General features: G+C 37.8%; 1 protein-coding gene across 1 annotated transcript in view; it reads left to right on the top strand.

Annotated features, from left to right (window-relative positions):
- The window catches only part of HECW1 (HECT, C2 and WW domain containing E3 ubiquitin protein ligase 1), a 249067-nt gene that overhangs the window by 97036 nt on the left and 133720 nt on the right, over positions 1–18311 (top strand). Inside the window, exon 5 of the mRNA XM_077781155.1 lies at positions 4008–4177. Within this exon, the coding sequence (XP_077637281.1) occupies positions 4008–4177 (170 nt within the window). The remainder of the gene's footprint in view (positions 1–4007; positions 4178–18311) is intronic.

Genomic DNA, 18311 nt, shown 5'->3' with positions numbered 1-18311 from the left:
GTACAAAAAAAAAAAAAAAAAAAAAAAAAAAAAAAAATCTGACTAAAGAATGTGCAGAAGATCCGAATAGACATTTCCCCGAAGAAGACATACAGATGACCAACAAGTACATAAAAAGATGTTCAACATCATTCATCAGTAGTGAAATGCAAAACATCAAAACTACAATGGGATATCACTTCACACCTGTTAGAATGCCTAGTATCAAACATACAAGAGGGAATAAGTATTAGCAAGGATGTAGAGAAAAGGGAAACCCTCATGCACTGTTGGGGGAGATGTAAATTCATACAGCCATTATGGAAAACACTATGGAGTTTCCTCAAAAAATTAAAAGTAAAACTATCAAAGAACTATCACAGGATCTAGGATTCCACTTCTGGGTGTTTAGCCAAAGAAAATGAAAAGATGAACTCAGAAAGATATATACACCCCCATAAATATATATATATATATTTATATATATATATATGTATGTCTTGGCTATCATAAATAATGCTTCGATATATACATATATATATGCAATACAATGATATTCAGCCATAAAAAAGAATGAAATCTTGCTATTTGTGACAACATAGATGGAGCTAGAGAGTATTATGCTAAGTGAAAGAAGTCAGACAGAGGAAGACAAATACCGTATGATCTCACTTATATGTGGAATCTGGAAAAAAAAAACAAAAAAAACCAAGCTCATAGATAGAACAAATGGGGGGTTGCCAGAGGTGAGGTGAGAACCGGGAAAAATGGGTGAAGGTGGTCGAAAGATAGGAGCTTCCAATGTAAGACAAATAAGTAATGTGGATGTAATGTACAGCATGCTAACTATAGTTAATAATACTGTATTATATACCTGAAAATTGCTAAGAGAGTAGTTATCAAAAGTTCTCATTGGAAGTTATAACAATGTGTGGTGATAGCTATTAACTAGACTTATTTGTCAATCATTTTGCATTATATCCAAATACAATACAAATATATAAATCATTATGTTGTATACCTGAAACTTAATATAATGTTATATGTCAATTATATCTCAATTTTAAAGAATCACTCAAAAATGGATCAGACCTATGTGTAAAATGCAGAGCTATAAAACTCCTAGAAGGTAACAGGAGAAAACCTAGATGACTTTGGGTATGGCAATGACTTTTTAGATACAATATGGAAGATGTGGTGCCTGAAAGAAATGATTGATAAAAGGATGGACCTGATTAGAATTAAAAACTTTTGTACTGTGAAAGACAATGTCAAGAGACTGAGAAAAACTACACTACGCTGGGAAAAATTATTTGCAAAACACATTTGTTAAAGGAACGCTATTATAAATATACAAAGAACTCTTGGGGGGAGGGGGAGGGGAGTGATGGGCATGCAGGAGGGCATTTGTGGGGATGAGCACTGGGTGTTATATGGAAACCAACTTGACAATAAACTATTAAATAAATAAATGTTAAAAAAATTTCAGTATGAAAACATACAACCCAATTAAAAAGAATGGGCCAAAGATCTTAGCAGACATCTCACCAAAGAAGATATAAGATGACAAATAATCATATGAGAAGATGCTTCACATCATATATCATCAGGGAAATGAAAATGAAAACAGTAAGACACCACTACACACCGATTAGAATGGCCAAAATCCAGAACACCGACAACACCAACTGTTGACAAGGATGTAGAACAATGAGAGCACTCATTGCTGGTGGGAATGCAAAATGGCACAGCCACTTTGAAAGACAGTTTGGTGATCTGTTACAAAGCTAAACACACTCTTACCATACGATCCAGTGATTGCACTCCTTGGTATTTACCCAAATAAATTAAAAACTTAAATCTGTACAAAACTTATATGCATATGTTTATAGCAGCTTTATTCCTAATTGCCAAAACTTAGAAATAACCAAGATGCCCTTCAGTTGAAGAAAGGATAAATAAACTGTAGCACATGAAGATAATGGATAGGTGTCCATTGCTAAAAGGAAATGAGCTGTCAAATGAGACAAAGACAGAGAAGAATCTTTTTTTTTAAATATTTTTTATTTCTTTTTTTTTTAATGTTTTATTTATTTTTAGGAGAGAGAGAGAGACAGCATGAGCAGGGGAGGGTCAGAGAGAGAGGGAGTCACAGACTGAAACAGGCTCCAGGCTCTGAGCTGGCAGTCAGCACAGAGCCTGACGCGGGGCTCGAACCCACAAACCGCAAGATCATGACCCAAGCGAAAGTTGGACGCTTAACCGACTAAGCCACCCAGGCGCCCCAAATATTTTTCATTTCTGAGAGAGAGAGAGAGACAGCATGAGTAGGGGAGGGTCAGAGAGAGAGGGAGATACAGAATCTGAAACAGGCTCCAGGCTCTGAGCTGGCAGTCAGCACAGAGCCCGACGCGGGCTTGAACCCACCAACCGTGAGATCATGGTGTTAGCCGAAGTCGGACGCTTAACCAACTGAGCCACCCAGGTGCCCCAGAAGAATCTTAAATGCATATTACTAAGTTTAAAAAAGCCAGTCTGAAAAGGCTACATACTGTATGATTCCAACTATATTATGGAAAGGGCGAACAGAACTGTGCAGTCGGTAAGGAGATCAGCGGTTGCCAGCGTCTGGGAGAAGATAGAGGAGATGAAGTAGAGAGGATTTTTAGGACAGTGGAAATATTCTCTACGATACTCTAATAATGAACACATTTGTCAAAACCCATAGAATGCACACCATCAATAGTGAATGCTGATGTAAACTACGAACTTTGGGTGATAATGATGTGCCAGTGTAGATTAGCCAGCTGTAACAAATGCTCCCCTCTGCTAGAAGATGTTGATAACGGAGAGGCTCTGCATGTGTGATGCAAGGGGCATGTGGAAAAATCTGTTCTTCTGTTTATTTTGCTGTGAACCTATAACTCCCCCCTCAAAATAAAGTCATCTTTTTCATTAAAAAAATATATATATATATTTCAGTTGAACTTAGCATGTGTCTGTCAAAGTTAAAAGAAAAAGGAAGAAGAAATGCAATACTTTTGTGTTACTAGGGCGGAAAGCCAACAGCTTCTGATTTGCCATTCTTATGTTCCTGTTGAAATGCTTGAGAAATAACAATTATTTGTGCAAACCTGTAGAAACAGCGGGGGCATAGAAAGCTATTTGACTGCCTTGCAGAAACCAAGAGGAGATTTCACTAACCAAAGTTCCGTGAAATCCTGAAGCCCAAGAGGGATGCCATGCAGGATGGGCAGCGTGGGGCTGGGGACGGAGAGAAATTCTCTGTTAATTGGTTCTCATTTTGGTTCTACCATGCAGACAAAGGCTGGTAGAAATACTGTATTCATTGTGAAACTACAGCCCTTGCTTTTCTTCTAACTCCACTTTGCACAGGAATTTTCACCTAGGCCCATAGAATTTTCAAAGTTGGATTTCCTCCCTCAGTATCCAGACCAAGTTTCCTGAGGTGACCTCAGGCCCTCACCCCAGCTTGCCTGAGGAATGCCAGCAATCCAGTCCGTTAAAAGCTAACGGTCCTCGGGGTGCCTGGGTGGCTTAGTCAGTTAAGCGTCCAACTTTCGCTTAGGTCATGATCTCGCGGTTCGTGGGTTCGAGCCCGGCGTCGGGCTCTGTGCTGACTGCCAGCTCAGAGCCTGGAGCCTGTTTCAGTCTGTGACTCCCTCTCTCTCTGACCCTCCCCTGCTCACGCTGTCTCTCTCTCTCTCCTAGAAATGAATAAAACATTAAAAAAAAAAAAAGCTAACGGTCCTCTCTCAAAACGCATTGTGACCACAATGCCAGTTGAGTTGATTTATTTTAAGGAACGGTTTTATACATGCCAGTAAATATTCCATATAATGGGTTCTGTAGACATACCAGTCCATATGCATAATGAGGTGGAAACTAGTCTAAAGACTGAAAAGATTTTTCTATGTTTTGACTGAGCTTCACTCCTTGTGTAAGCCCTGATAGGATCTTTCAACTCACCAAAACATATTTAACTTAAAATATTCCTTACTTTATAGATTTCCAGGCCATGGGGTTGAAGAAAGGGATGTTTTTTAACCCAGACCCTTATCTGAAGATTTCCATTCAGCCTGGAAAGCACAGCATCTTCCCTGCCCTCCCACACCATGGACAGGAGAGGAGATCCAAGATCATAGGCAACACCGTGAACCCCATCTGGCAGGCTGAGGTGAGTGTTGTGGGCCCCAAGAAGAAGCCTCAGTGACCAACTGACCAGAAAGCAGCCTACATGTGATCCCCTCCTTCCTTGGAGCCCCAAACTGCTGCTCTGTTTCACGGCTCTCTGGTCTGGGAAGGAAGCTGTGCTCTCTGTGGGTTGTAACTCTGGGATCTTGACAGAGGCCCTCAAGACAGTACCAGGAAACTCTTTGTTGCACCTACACTCAGTAGCCCTGTAATAGCTTCTTCTTCTGACTCAGGACCTGCATCTGAAAGCAAGACAGCCTCTATCCACCTCTGTGTGGGAGAAAGAAGAGAAGAATTTTGATTTGAGCACTCTCACATCCCGCCAACGCGTGCGGTCCTTAGGCAAGCGTGCCAAATTTTAAATGAGTCCCTCTAGACCAGTTCCAGAGATTCTAAAAGTGTCGGGTTCCTGGGACAGGTAAACAGATAAGCGCTAAAATATCCTTGGGATTTACCTATTGTTTGATTTAAATAGACATGAAACCTAATTACGCAACCCATCGTCCTGGTGTGCATGGTACTAGGCAACTTGCTGGAGTGTTGACAGTTGGTTTGATCTCTTGAAGGCCCGTCTCCACTCCCAAATGTGTCCTCTGCTAGCCAGGAGTGTGGAGGTTCCTCAGCAAAGCCACATGTATGTCAGGCTCGGTTTCCCAGCGACTAAGTCCCCTCCTAGAGAACTAGCGGAAAGTTGTCACAACCCATCTGGCAGCCTAGCTCACATGCTTTAGCTTGAGGGTATGACTGCTACCGTATAACGTAGGGGTTAAAAGCACAACTTTGCAGCCACCCAAACCATGGTTCAAATCGCAGCGTGGCCACTTGCTAGGTGTGTAGATTTAAGAAATCTGTCATCCTCATTCTGAGCCTCAGATTACTTTCATCAGTTTGTTATTGATGGAAATGTGCCACTCCCTCCCAAGCCACTTGCTTCGGACAGGATTCCTTCGTTTATTCTTCTGAGCAGATCATCTCTGATGTAGACCGTTCAAGCATCCTTGAGCAAAAAAGTGTTTTAGATATTTGGAGGCGACGCTTTTTCATTCTCTTCAATTATACCACCTACTTCCTAGGCTTCATTAATCCTGACCCAGTCCTTACAGAAGAGCAACGTTACAGCTTTGAAGTTAGAGCAACGTAAAGGAAATGGAATTATATTTAAACTTCCTGTGACTTTGGTTATCAACAGATCCTAAAGCACTGAGAGTACCGGTAGCATGGAATAATGAATCTTAAATTATTTGTTCCTTTAGTCCAGGCTATTCTCACCAATTATTTCTGGTCTCTTCACTGCATTCCTGGGGATAATGCAAGATGCCATAGGAATTTATAGTACATGAAAAAAAAAAAGCATTCTCTCTTCTGAAGAACTTCAGAGCAACTTGTTCTAAAACATTTAGTCATAAAGGTATTATAAGTCTCAAAGAACATTTCAAAACTCCAGCACCATCAGAATGTTTTCTTATTTTAAAATGTCAACTAGAATCTACTTTAAGTTCTGCAATTATTTTTGGGTCTTTAGTTAAGATTTACTTCTCTCTGGAAGGATCCTGGCAAACTCTTGCGAGTCCTCTGCTCTTGACCTCCTGTCCTCTATCCAGTGTGCTGTGGTTAAAGTTGGTGTTCTAAAATTGGTCTAAAACATGTCTCCCTGATGAGGCTCAGATTGAGGATAACTGATTTTTGAAGTTAAACATCAGGTAACTTGATTGCAAATCTGTACTTTCTTTTTTTAATATAATTTTATNCCTGACGTGGGGCTCGAACCAATGAACCATGGGATCATGACCTGAGCTGAAGTCGGATGCTTAACCGACTGAGCCACCCAGGCGCCCCTGTTTGTTCTCAATATTTAAGAGTCTCTTTTGTTTTGTCCCCCTCCCTGTTTGTATATTATTTTGCTTCCTTTCCCTTATGTTCATCAGTTTTGTATCTTAAATCCCTCATATGAATGAACTCATATAGTATTTGTCTTTCTCTGACTAATTTCACTTAGCATAGTACCNTATAAACATTGGGGTGCATGTGCCCCTTCAAAACAGCACACCTGTATCCTTTGGATAAATACCGAGTAGTGCAGTTGCTGGGTTGTTAGGGTAGTTCTATTTTTAATTTTTTGACAAACCTCCATACTGTTTTCCAGAGTGGCTGCACCAGCCTGCATTCCCACCAGCAGTGCAAAAAAATGCAAATCTGTATGTTCAACCCCTAAAGTACACTATAGGGCCTAGTTTCCATGGGGAAACCATGCCCCCTATGTAAAGCATTCCAGGACTTTGGTGAAGCAGCATCACTTACCACTTGTGTCAGGTATGGACGCATTTGGCTCTAAACTAGAGGAAGCGGGGCCAGCTGTGACATTTCTCACAAACAAGAAGTCCAGAGGGAGGTGGTCCCGGCAGTGCAGCTACTGAGTACAGTCATCATGGACTCAGGATCCCTGGGTCTTCTCACTGCACTGTTAGCAGATGCTTTCAACCTTCTGTCTTAAAACTGTCAAACTCAAGAACCAGGTAGAAAGAAAGGAAAAAGGCAAAAAGTCTTCTCCTTTTAAGATTTTGCATCTTTATTCTTTAAGAGAAGCACTTCCCGGAAAAAGCTCCATTACCTGTCACAGGACCTCGCCTGTTTGGCAAATTTGGTGCTTCGATTCCCTAACTCTATAGTAGAGAGGGCAGGGGAGAAAGGGGCTGAACGTGTTGTGTTGAGTAAAACAACTTGCAGTGTGTGCAGTGTGCTTCAGCTCTATGCCTCAGTACCTTGCACCTCAGACATCGTGTGAAGGCCACTCTCGATAGCTACTGTACCCCGCCTCTCGTGCTTTCATATGGCTGCATAGACGTCCTCGCGTATATCTGCCTAGAGTGTACATTCCCAACTAATGCAACTAGCAACTCCTGTTCATCCATCAAGACTCAGCTAAAATACACCTCCCACGTGGGCTACTCCTTAACCCCCCACCCACCCCCCTGCCTCAGGAGGAAAGAGCTCTCTTCTCTCTGCCCCTTTGTCCAGACCTCTACCATACTGCCTTTTGTTTGCACATCTGTCTTCCCTGTGAGAGTGGGAGTTCCTCAAAGGAAGGAATCATATCCAATTTTTCTTAGCACCTACAGTTCCTGGAACCTACTAATAATCAGGTATATAAGGCTTATCTAGGGCTTATTATTGCACGTGTAGACATTTTATAATTAAGTCACTTAATCCTCACAACAACCCTGTGGGATATATACTATTATTATTCCCATTTAAAGAAGGCAGAACAAGGCACGGCAAAATTAAGTAATTTTCCCAAGGTTTCATAGCTGGCAAATGGCAGAACCGGAATTTGAAGCAGGTCCTCTGCCCTGAGAGCCTGATACTGATCAGTTCTGTGTGTAGATGGGTGTGAGTAAATTCTGAAGAGAGTATTCACAGCTTATATGAGATCCTCAAAGTGATCAGTATAACCCCTCCCCTTCAGAGGAAAAATAAAGTTTAAATCTATAGCTTCGGGTGATAAGGTCAAAGGCAGTTATCAGAAAGCTTAGTTTGGTCTTTCCAGCTAATCATCAACTACAGCTTCTGGAGAATAAGTCTGAAGGATTGATGAAAACTCTTAATGGGGAAATCCAGGTGAAGTTCTTATGACTGATTATTCATTTAAGAAATGTTACTAAGTATCTACTACACTGTAGTAGAAATAGAAGCCCCTGAAAGGATGCAGAATGATTGATAGGTAAGACCTCTCAGACTGGTGGAAGGAGACAATACAACGAAATAGATGTTCTAATCAAGGCACGGACAGGTGCTGCAACATACCGAGGGAAGACTTCCCACACGGTGAGCAGTGGGACTGGGGTCTTGATGGGTGAGGAGACATTTTTGGGGAGTGGGATGGGGGTCATTCCAAGTAGAAGGAACAGCGTGTGCAAAAGCACCAAGGCATCTCATAAATTCTTAGGGGACCGTTCAGAAATGCCATGTGGTTGGAGCTCATGGTACACACAGACAAGTGATGGCGACTGAGCTGTGCTGACTCCAGAGGCACACATCCAGCGTGGCTCTCTTATTTCTTACAAACAAAAGCTAATGTTGGCCTCTGGGTCTCACATTGCACCTTGGTGAGTGAAATGAAGATTCCCTGCTCCTACAGAATGCATGCACACCTTTAAATTTCTATGCCAGCGGGTAAGTGAGAACCAAACTGTCCTATTTTCTGTGTACTGACTAATACACAAAGGATGTTCATGAGAAATAATTGAAGTTGCCTGCACTTAAGAGCAAGAATAGCCTTTAATGTGTAGTTTAAATGCTAAATTTATTTCTGTGATTAATGCTTCATTAAAGTCGTATGCAATTTTTTAAAATTTATGCAAGTTCAAACTTGAAACATATGTTTTTGCTGATTAAAACTTGCTAACTCTTGGAAAAATTATAGTTACTATCAGAATTTTAAAATAAGGAGAGAAATGGAGAGAAATAATATTAAATGTAATATCAACAGAAAAAATTTAAAGGAGACTACCACATTGATTGATCTATCTCTGTTTTTATTATTATTACTGTAATTAGAAACTATTTTCACCTAGGGAACAGTCTCCTTGATTTTCAGGTCTGTTTACTTTACTGAATGGATATAATGAACACTTATAAGATTATAGCTACACAGAGAAGTTAAATAGAAAACGACAGAGTCTTGGGTAACTTATTCAGAGTGCCTATGTGGAGAGTATATTTATACCTCTAAATCAAACAAGGAACTCCTAAAAGCACAATCTCAGAAATATCCAGTGGATTGAGCAAATATTAAATCAAGTCTGGGGCCATAGTGTTTGTCAGCCTCCACTCCATTCCCTCTGTCTCAGCCCTCAAAGCTGGGTGGATTAATCCCACACATGTACACTAACAGCTTGATCCAGTCTCGTCACAAGATTAGAAGACAAGGCCTTGCCTCCTGGAGCTTATATTCTAATATAAGAAAACAAAACAAAAAATAAACTAACAAGACAATCGCAGTGGAAAAATAAGCAACACGAAGGAAATACTACATCATCATATGATGTACAGGATGGAGAAGAGCTAACTTAGATGGCCATGGTCCAGGAAGGACTTTCTGAGCTGCTGTCACATGAACTGAGGAGACAGATACACAAAGACCTGATTAGATGTATGCTGCAGATAGAGGAGGCAGTTAGGATGAAGGGCCTGAGTGTGCCGAACTTGCCATGCTTAAACAACAACAGGAAGGTCGTTGTGGCTGGAGAACAGCCATGTGTGAGGAGGGATGAGGGCGGAGTATAAGATGAGGCCGGGGAGAGAGTCAAGGTCTAGCTTCTTTTAAATTGTGGGAAGATTTTATGCCAAATGTGATAAGAAGCCACTGGAGTAAGGAAGCATCATGTTCTGATCAAAATGTATACAGACAGTCCTGCAGCTCTGTGTAGAATGCATTACAAAGAGGCAAGACTGGAAGCAGTTGATCTGGGTGTCAAGGAGCAGCACATGGCAGACTAACACCAAACACCTAGAAAAGCCAGATAAATTTTTTAAAAAACATTTGTGATGACACGAGAGAATGATCAGGACCACAGAACTCGTGTGGTCAAGAATCTGGAGAGAAAGAAATTTCAAGTGAGCCAACTTTGTGCAACTGCGTTGTATAAGAGGGATAAGAAGGTAGGCCAAAAGCTGCTGAAGATCAAAGAGGAGCTTTCTATAATTTGACTGCTGAAGAAACAAAACTTGAAGTTCTGGATCCTCCGAGATGTCCCAGCAAACCCTAGACTCTCAGTTGGACCCCTGCCTGGCTGCAGTGAAGGATCAGGGCAAACCAGTGGTAGAAAACTTTAAGACAGGCGCACCTGGGTGGCTCAGTCAGTTGGGCAGCTGATTTCGGCTCAGGTCATGATCTCACGGTCCATGGGTTCGAGCCCCATGTCGGGCTCTGTGCTGACAGCTCAGAGCCTGAAGCCTGCTTTGAATTCTGTGATTCCCTTTCTCTCCGCCCCTCCCCCACTCAAGCTCTGTCTCTCTCTGTCTCAAAAATAAAATAAACATTAAAAAATTAAAAAAAGAAAAGAAAAAACTTTAAGACAGCTCAAACAGCTCAGTCAGGCTCTGATTAGTTAAAATTGTATCTCACTCGGGAATAAGACCCACACACCATGGACGACTATTTATTGGAGTTATTAGAGGTAGATTTTAAATACTATTTTATATGTTTTTAGACTTAAGAAACGACATAAAATTTCAAAATATGTGTAAGTAGAAAATGTCCATTCATCTTGAAAATTAAGCAAAAAACTCCTAAAAAATATATGGGTCAAGGAAGAGATCACAATAAAAGAAAATATTTTGAACTGAATAATAGTATGTGACATATCTAAGCTTGTGAGATGCAGCTAAATTAGAAAATAAGACAAGCTTGGAGGCCCCTGGTGGCTCAGTTGCTTAAGTATCCAACTGTGGCTCAGGTCATGATCTCATGTTTCCTGGTTTTGAGGTACTGACAGCTCAGAGCCTGGAGCCTGCTTCAGATTCTGTGTCTCCCTCTCTCTCTGCCCTTCCTCACTCGTGCTCTCTGTCTCTCTCTCTCTCAAAAAAAGTGAATAAACATTAAAATAAAAAAAGAAAAGAAAACAAGCTTTTGCCACTTCAAAAGCTTCAGTGAACTGAGCTCCCATGTGATTAAGCTACTGTACCAGTCCAATGAAGAAGAGAAATGAAGAAATCACTGAATTAGAAAACAAATATGTGATAGAGAAAATTAACAAAAATTGCAATGTAGTGGTTATACATATATTAAAATATGAGCATCATGAAAATATTTACACTAATAAATTTGAAAATTTTGATGAAATGGAAAACACTCTTTACACGATTATTTTTATCATTATCATCTTTAAGGGATAACTTCACTATAAAAATACAATTTATCACATACAACAAGAGAAAAACTGCATTAATTTAAAGCAAACAATTTGATCGTAGCAAGATTTCAGGATACAAGGTTAATATACAAAAGTCCATTGCTGTACTATATACCAACAATGAACAAATGGAATTTGAAATTAAAAGCATAATGCATTTATATTATCATCCAATGAAACATTTAGCTATATATCTAATAAAATTTGTACGAGATCTATAAAAGAATAACCACAAAACTATACTGAATGAGATCAAAGAACTAAATAAATGGTTATATAGTCCATCTTCAGGGATAGAAAGATACTATTGTGAGGATACTAGCTCTGTCTAACATCATTTATAAATTCAGTACAGTCTTAAAACCCCAGCAAGTTATTTTATGTATATTTACGAACTGATCTAAAGTTTACATGGAGAAGCAAAAGACCCAGAATATCTAACACAATATTGAAAGAGAAGAACAAAATTGGAGGACCAATGCTACCCAACTTCAATGCCTACTATAAAGCTGCAGTATCAGTAAAATGTGGTATTGGCAAAAGGAAGGAAGGAAGGAAGGAAGGAAGGAAGGAAGGAAGGAAGGAAGGAAAGAGAGAGAGAGAGAGAGAAAGAAAGAAAGAAAGAAAGAAAGAAAAAGAAAGAAAGAAAGAAAGAAAGAAAGAAAGAAAAGAAAGAAAGAGAAGAGGAAGAAAAGAAAAAAAAGAAAAGAAAAGAAAAGAAAACCTACATCAATGGAACAGAATAGTGAGCCCAAAATTAGACCCCCACATAGTCAACTGATCTTTGTGATCTTTGACAAAGGAGTAAAAACAATACAATGGAGGAAAGATAGTCTTTTCTACAAATGGTGCTGGAACAACTGGAAATTCACATGCAAATAAAAGAATCTAGAGACAGACCTTATACCCTTCACAAAGATTAATTCAAAAAGGATCATAGACCTAAATATAATATGCAAAATTATAAGACCTTTAGAAATTAACTTAGAAGAAAATCTAAATGACCTTGAATTTGATGGTGCTTTTTTAGATATAATATCAGAGGCATGATCTGTGAGTGAAATGATTGACAAGCTGGGCTTCATTAAAATTAAAACTGCTTTATGAAAGCAGTATCAAGAGAAAGCTTTATGAAAGACTGTATCAAGAGAATTAGAAGATAAGCCACGCACTGGGAGTAAATATTTGAAAAATAAATATCTGATAAGTGACTGTTATCCAAAACATACAAAGAACTCTTAAAACTCAACAAGAAGAAAACAAATATTCGATTTAAAAATGGGCCAAAGGTCTTGACAGGCGCCTCACCAAAGAAGATATACAGATGGAAAATAAACATATGAAACAATGCTCCACATCTTATGTCATCAGGAAAATGCAAATTAAAATAACAATGTGATACCACTGCATACCTATTAGAATGGTTTAAATCCAGAGTATTGACAACACCAAAGACGGAGAGGATCTGGATCAACAGTAACTTTCATACATTGCTGGTGGGCTTGCAAAATGGTACATTCACTTTGGAAGACAGTTTGGCAGTTTCTGAAAAACTGAAGATACTCCCACAATACGATCCAGCAATCAAGATCCTCAGTATTTATTCAAAGGAGTTGAAAACTTATGTCCACAAAGAAACCTGCACAAGAATGTCGATAGCACCTTTACTCATACTTACCAAAACTTAGAAGCAACCATGATGTTTTTCGGTAGGTGAATGGATTAGTAAACTGTGATAGATCCAGACAATAGGATATTATTTAGCACTAAAAAGAATCAAACTATCAAGTCATGAAGAGACATAATGCAATCTTAAATGCATATTACTAAGTGAAAAAAAGCTAATATGAAGAGACTACAGACTGCATGATTCCAACTATATGACATTCTGGAAAAGGCAAAACTATAGAGACAGACAGTATAAAGGTCATTGGTTGCCAGGAACGTGTAAGGGGGAAAGGATGAATAGGCAGAGTGCAGAAGATTTTCAGGGCCATGAAAATACTCAGTATATTGTGATCATGGGTATATCTCATTTTGCACTTGTCCAAACCAACAGCATATACAACTGGAAGAATTAACCCTAAAGTAAACTGTTGACTTTGGGTGATTATATGTCAATGCAGGTTCATCCTTGGTTAAAAAAAAAGTCATTCTGGTGAATGATGCTCATGATACAGGGTGGGGGAGGGGGTATAGGAGAAATCTTTGTGCCTCCCTTTCAGTTTTATCATAGATCTAAACTGCTCTAAAAAATAAAGTCTTTCAAAAATTGCTTTGGCTCCTCTATACATTTTATATTTTCTTATAACGTTTAGAAAGACCTTTCAATCTGTAAAAACTATTCTGGAATTTTGTTTGGAAACTTGTTGAGTAGTATTAATGATTCCATTCTATGAAATGATATATCCCTCCATTTATTTAAGTCTTTAGTATTAGGTAGTTTTCAGTATATAGGCCTTGCATACTTTTTATTTTTTGGTCTATTGTAGTGGAATCTTTATTTCATTTCGTTTCCAATTATTTGCTGCTAATATATAAATTTTCCTATATTAGTCTAGAATCCTGCAACCATGCTGATTTCTCTTACTAACTCAGTAGTTATTTTGTGTGAGGATATTTAGGTAAACAATCATGTTACAGCAAATAAAAGTAATTTTATTCAATTCTTTCAAAACTTGTGTCTCTTGATTTGTTTGTTTATTTTGATGTTTGCCTTATTGCAATGTCTAGGGCCTTGAGTACAATGTTGAAGGGGTGATAGAAGGCATTATTGCTTTTTTACTGATATTAGGGGGGAAGCCTTCATTACCTCACTACAAAGTGTAATGACACTGGATTTTTTGTATAGATGCTTTTCATCAGTTTAACAATGCTTCCTTCTATCCCTCGTTTGCCAAGAATTTTTCTTTAAAATCATAGATGATATTGAATTTTGTTAAACACTTTTCTACACCTGTTGAAATGATTATATAATTTTTTACTTTATTATTAATATGGTAAATTACCATGATTGATTTTCTGATGTTACATCAACCATGCATTCCTAAGATGAATTCTACTTAGTAAACTTTATCATTATTTTTTTTTGTATCATTATTTTTATTTTATTATTTTATGTTGGGTTCCTTTTACTAATATTTTCTTAAGAATTTTTGCATGTACATTCATGAAGAATATTGATCTGCAGTTTTATTAGCCTGGTATGATTGTAATGCTGGTCTTATGAAATGAGGTTTTGAAGTTTTCCTTCTTTTACATATTCTGGAAGGGTTTGTGTTCGTATTTCTTCCTTAAATGTTAGAAAATATTAGTGAAGACATTTTAGACTACAGTTTTAAAATATATGAGAAATTTTAAATTTCATATTTCAGTGTTTTAAGTAGAAATAGGGTAATTCAGGTTAACTAATCCTTCATGAGTAAGCTCTGGTAATTTTTGTCTCTCAAGGATTATTGCCATTTCTTCATGCTACTTTTCATAGGGTTGTTCCAAATAGTGTTTTATTATCCTTTAATGTTTGTAAACTCATTAAGGATAATTTCTTTCTCATTTTTTAAAAAATGTTTACTTATTTTGAGAGAGAGAGAGAGAACATGAGCAGGTAAGGGACAGAGAGAGAGAGGGAGAGAGAGAATTCAAAGCAAGCTCCATGCTGTCATCATGGAGCCCAACGCAGGGTTCTATCTCACAACCGTGAGATCATGACCTGAGCTGAAATCAAGAGTAGGATGCTTAACCAACTGAACCACCCAGCCACTCCATCTTTCTCATTTTTTTTAATGGTGAACTGCCTTTTCTCTTTTTTTATTAACCAATCTAGATATGGGTTCATAAAATTTGTTGATTTATTTCAAAAGAGACAGCTCTTGACATTGATAATTTTCTCTATATTTCTTTGTTTTCTATTTGTTTCTATTTGTACTCTTAATTTTATTTCTCTCCTTTGTTGCCTTCTTTCTACTTAATTTCAGGCTTATTTTGCTCTTCTGTTTTTAGCCTCTTGTGACATTTTAGATTTTGATTTTAGACTTATTTTTCTTCTCTAATATGAACATCTAAAAGCTATTAATTTTCTTCTAGGCAGTGGCTTAGCTGCATTCCATGAATTTGACATTTTTTATTTTCATCAACATACAGTTCAACACATTTTCTAACATGCCTTCTTTGACCCACAGATTATTTTGAACTGGATTGTTTAAAGTCTAAATTTTAGGATTTTCCTAAATATCCTCTTGTTACTGATTTCTAATTCAATTTTATTGTGGTCAGAAAACATACCTGATACCATTTCAGTCTACTTAAATGCATTGAGCTATGTCTTACAGTCCAGCATATGGTATATTTTGGTGGATTTATTATGTGCACTGTGAAAGAATTCTAATTTTTATGTAGTGGTCTGTAAAAATCAAATTCCAGGTACTGCTCTCTTTGTCTACCTTTTTATCAGTTGATGAGAAAAAGATACTTAAATCTCCTGCTATGATCATGGAATTATCTATCTCTCCAGTTCTGTCAACCTTTACTTCATGTATTGTGAGGCTCTTTTGTTAAATACATGCATAGTAATGTTGTGCTGATGAATTGGCCCTTTTAACATTATGAAATATCTCTCTTTGAAATATCCTATCTTTGGTAATACCTTTGATCTTGAAGGCTATTTTATCTCACATTAATGTAACAACTCTAGCTTTCTTATGTTTGATATTTGAATGGTATATCTATTTTCATCTACGTACTTTCAAGATATCTGTGTTCTTACACTAAAGGTGCATATCCTGTAGACAGTATATACTTGGATCTTTCTTTTTCACCTATTATGATAATTTCTGCCTTTAAATAAGAGTATTTAGTTTCTTGCTATTTAATGTAATTATTCATATGGTTGTATTTAGGTCTGTTATCATTTGTTTTCTGTCCGTCATTTTTTTTCAGTTATTTTTCTTGCTTGCATTTTGGATTATTTGAATACTTTTTAGAATTCTTAGAATTCCATTTTAACTCATCTATTGGATTTTTAACTACACATTTTTGCAATACTTTTTTTGTAGTTGCTTTAGGGACTACAAAGACTTTATAATATTTTTAAATTCTATAATTTTATAAAATTATTTTTTCATTGTCTACATTGAGTTAGTATTATATCACTTCACAAACAGATAGTAACATTTCAACAATATTTACCTTCATTTACCTGTGCCCATGATCCTTTACATTATAGTTGCCATATATAGTACATTTTACAACATGTTATAAGCCTCATATGACTATTTATAATTTTTGCTTTAAACAGTCATATGTATTTTAGGGGCACTGGATAGCTCAGTCAGTTAAGCATCTGACTTTGGCTCAGGTCATAATCTCATGGTTTGGGGGTCCGAGCCCTGTGTCAGGCTCTGTGCTGACAGCTCAGAGCCTGGAGCCTGCTTCAGATTCTGTGTCTCCCTCTCTCTCTGCTACTACGCCACTCATGCTCTGTCTCTCTCTCTCTCTCTCAAAAATAAATAAACATTAAAAAATTAAATGGACATATGTATTTTAAAGAAGTTAAGAAAAAGTATAGTCTCTTAGGCTTCCCCCATTTATTTCCCGTTTCTAATATTTTTCATTCATTTCTGAAGATCCGAGTTTCCTTCCAGTATCATTTCCCTTCAGTGTGAAACCCTTCCCGTGGCATTTCTTGTAGAGTGACAACTGATTCTCCTAATTTTTTGTTTATCTGAGTGTTTTAATTTCGTCTTCATCTTGGAAGATATTTTCATTCAATATAGAGTTCTGGGTGACTGGTATTTCTGCCCGCCAACACTTTACAAAAGTAGTTCCACTGTGAGAGTCTCTAGTCTCTCTTAAGAAATCTGCAATAATTAAAATCATTGCCCCCCTGTATGGAAGGTGTCATTTTTCTTTGGTTGGTTCGAGTTTTTCCCTTTACCTTTGATTTTCAAGTTTGATTATGACATTTCTAAGCATGGTTTTGTATTAGTTTCCTAAGGCTGCCATGTACATTGTTCTGTGATATACAGAAATGTATTGTTTTCATAGTTCTGGAGACGAGAAGTCCAAAATCAAATAGTAGGCAGGATTGGTTCCTTCTGATTGCCCTAAGGGAGAACTCCATGCTTCTGCCCTAGCTTCTGGTGATGCTGGCAGTCTTTGCATTTATTGGCTTATAGATGTGTCACTCCAATCTCTGCCTCCTTCTTCACATGGCATCCTAACCATGTCTCTGTTCCCGTATTCCTCTCTTTACAAATACACCAATCACATTGGATTCAGGTCCAATCAAATGACCTCATCTTAACCTGATTACATCACAAAGCCTATTTCCAAATATGATTACATTTACATGTTTAAGGCTTCAACATATTTTAGGGGGACAACACAATTCAACCCGTAACGGTTGTCTTCTAATTCATCATATTGGTTCACTGAACTTCTGGGATCTATACCCTTATGTTTTCACCAAATTGGTGAAGTTTTGCCATCATTTCTTCAAATATTTTTCTGTTGAATGCTCTCTTTCCTTTTTTTTCCTTGGGCTCCAAGTGCTGTATGTTAGACCTTTAGATATTGCCCTCGGGCCCTACAGGTAAAACTGTCAGGCAATTCTCTGTCTTCTTGTGATTGGATCATTTCTACTGATCTGTCCTCAATTTCACTGACTCTTCTCTATCATCTCCATTCTACTATTACCTCCATTCAATGAATTTTTTTCATGTATTAGATTTCCTTATTCTAAAATTGCAATTTGGTCTTGTTTATGTTATTTGTACTTTGCTGATGATGTTTCTAATCTATTGAATAATGACAAGTGTTATTTTCCTTTACTTCACTGAGTATACTTACAAGAGATGATTTAAAGTCCCTTTCTGATAATTCTAACATATGGGTCATTTTTTGTTATTTCGTTGTTTTTGTGATAACGGGCAGTTAACTTGGTTTAGGCTTACACTGCCGTAATGTGGTGGGAAACAGCTCAGATCTCAGTTCAGCTCTTTAAGCCCTAACTGCAAGCTGATTTCATTTTCCCTGTGCATATATGATTCGTGATCAGCCAGAAACTAGGGCTGAGTTTACAAACAGAACGTGGGCACTTTCTTTCTTTGCCTCTCTTCCATCTGGCATTCTTCTTTCACTCTTTGGTGATGCTGGTTACACCAGGCTCCTTTGCCTGGTTCTGCCAGCCAAAAAAGATGGTACAGTCTT

Source organism: Crocuta crocuta, unplaced genomic scaffold, assembly GCF_008692635.1.
Source record: "Crocuta crocuta isolate KB4526 unplaced genomic scaffold, BGI_CrCroc_1.0 scaffold108, whole genome shotgun sequence".
NCBI classification, from domain to species: domain Eukaryota; kingdom Metazoa; phylum Chordata; class Mammalia; order Carnivora; family Hyaenidae; genus Crocuta; species Crocuta crocuta.
The sequence above is the reverse complement of the archived record's forward strand: the minus strand, read 5'-3'. Positions and strand labels throughout refer to the sequence as shown.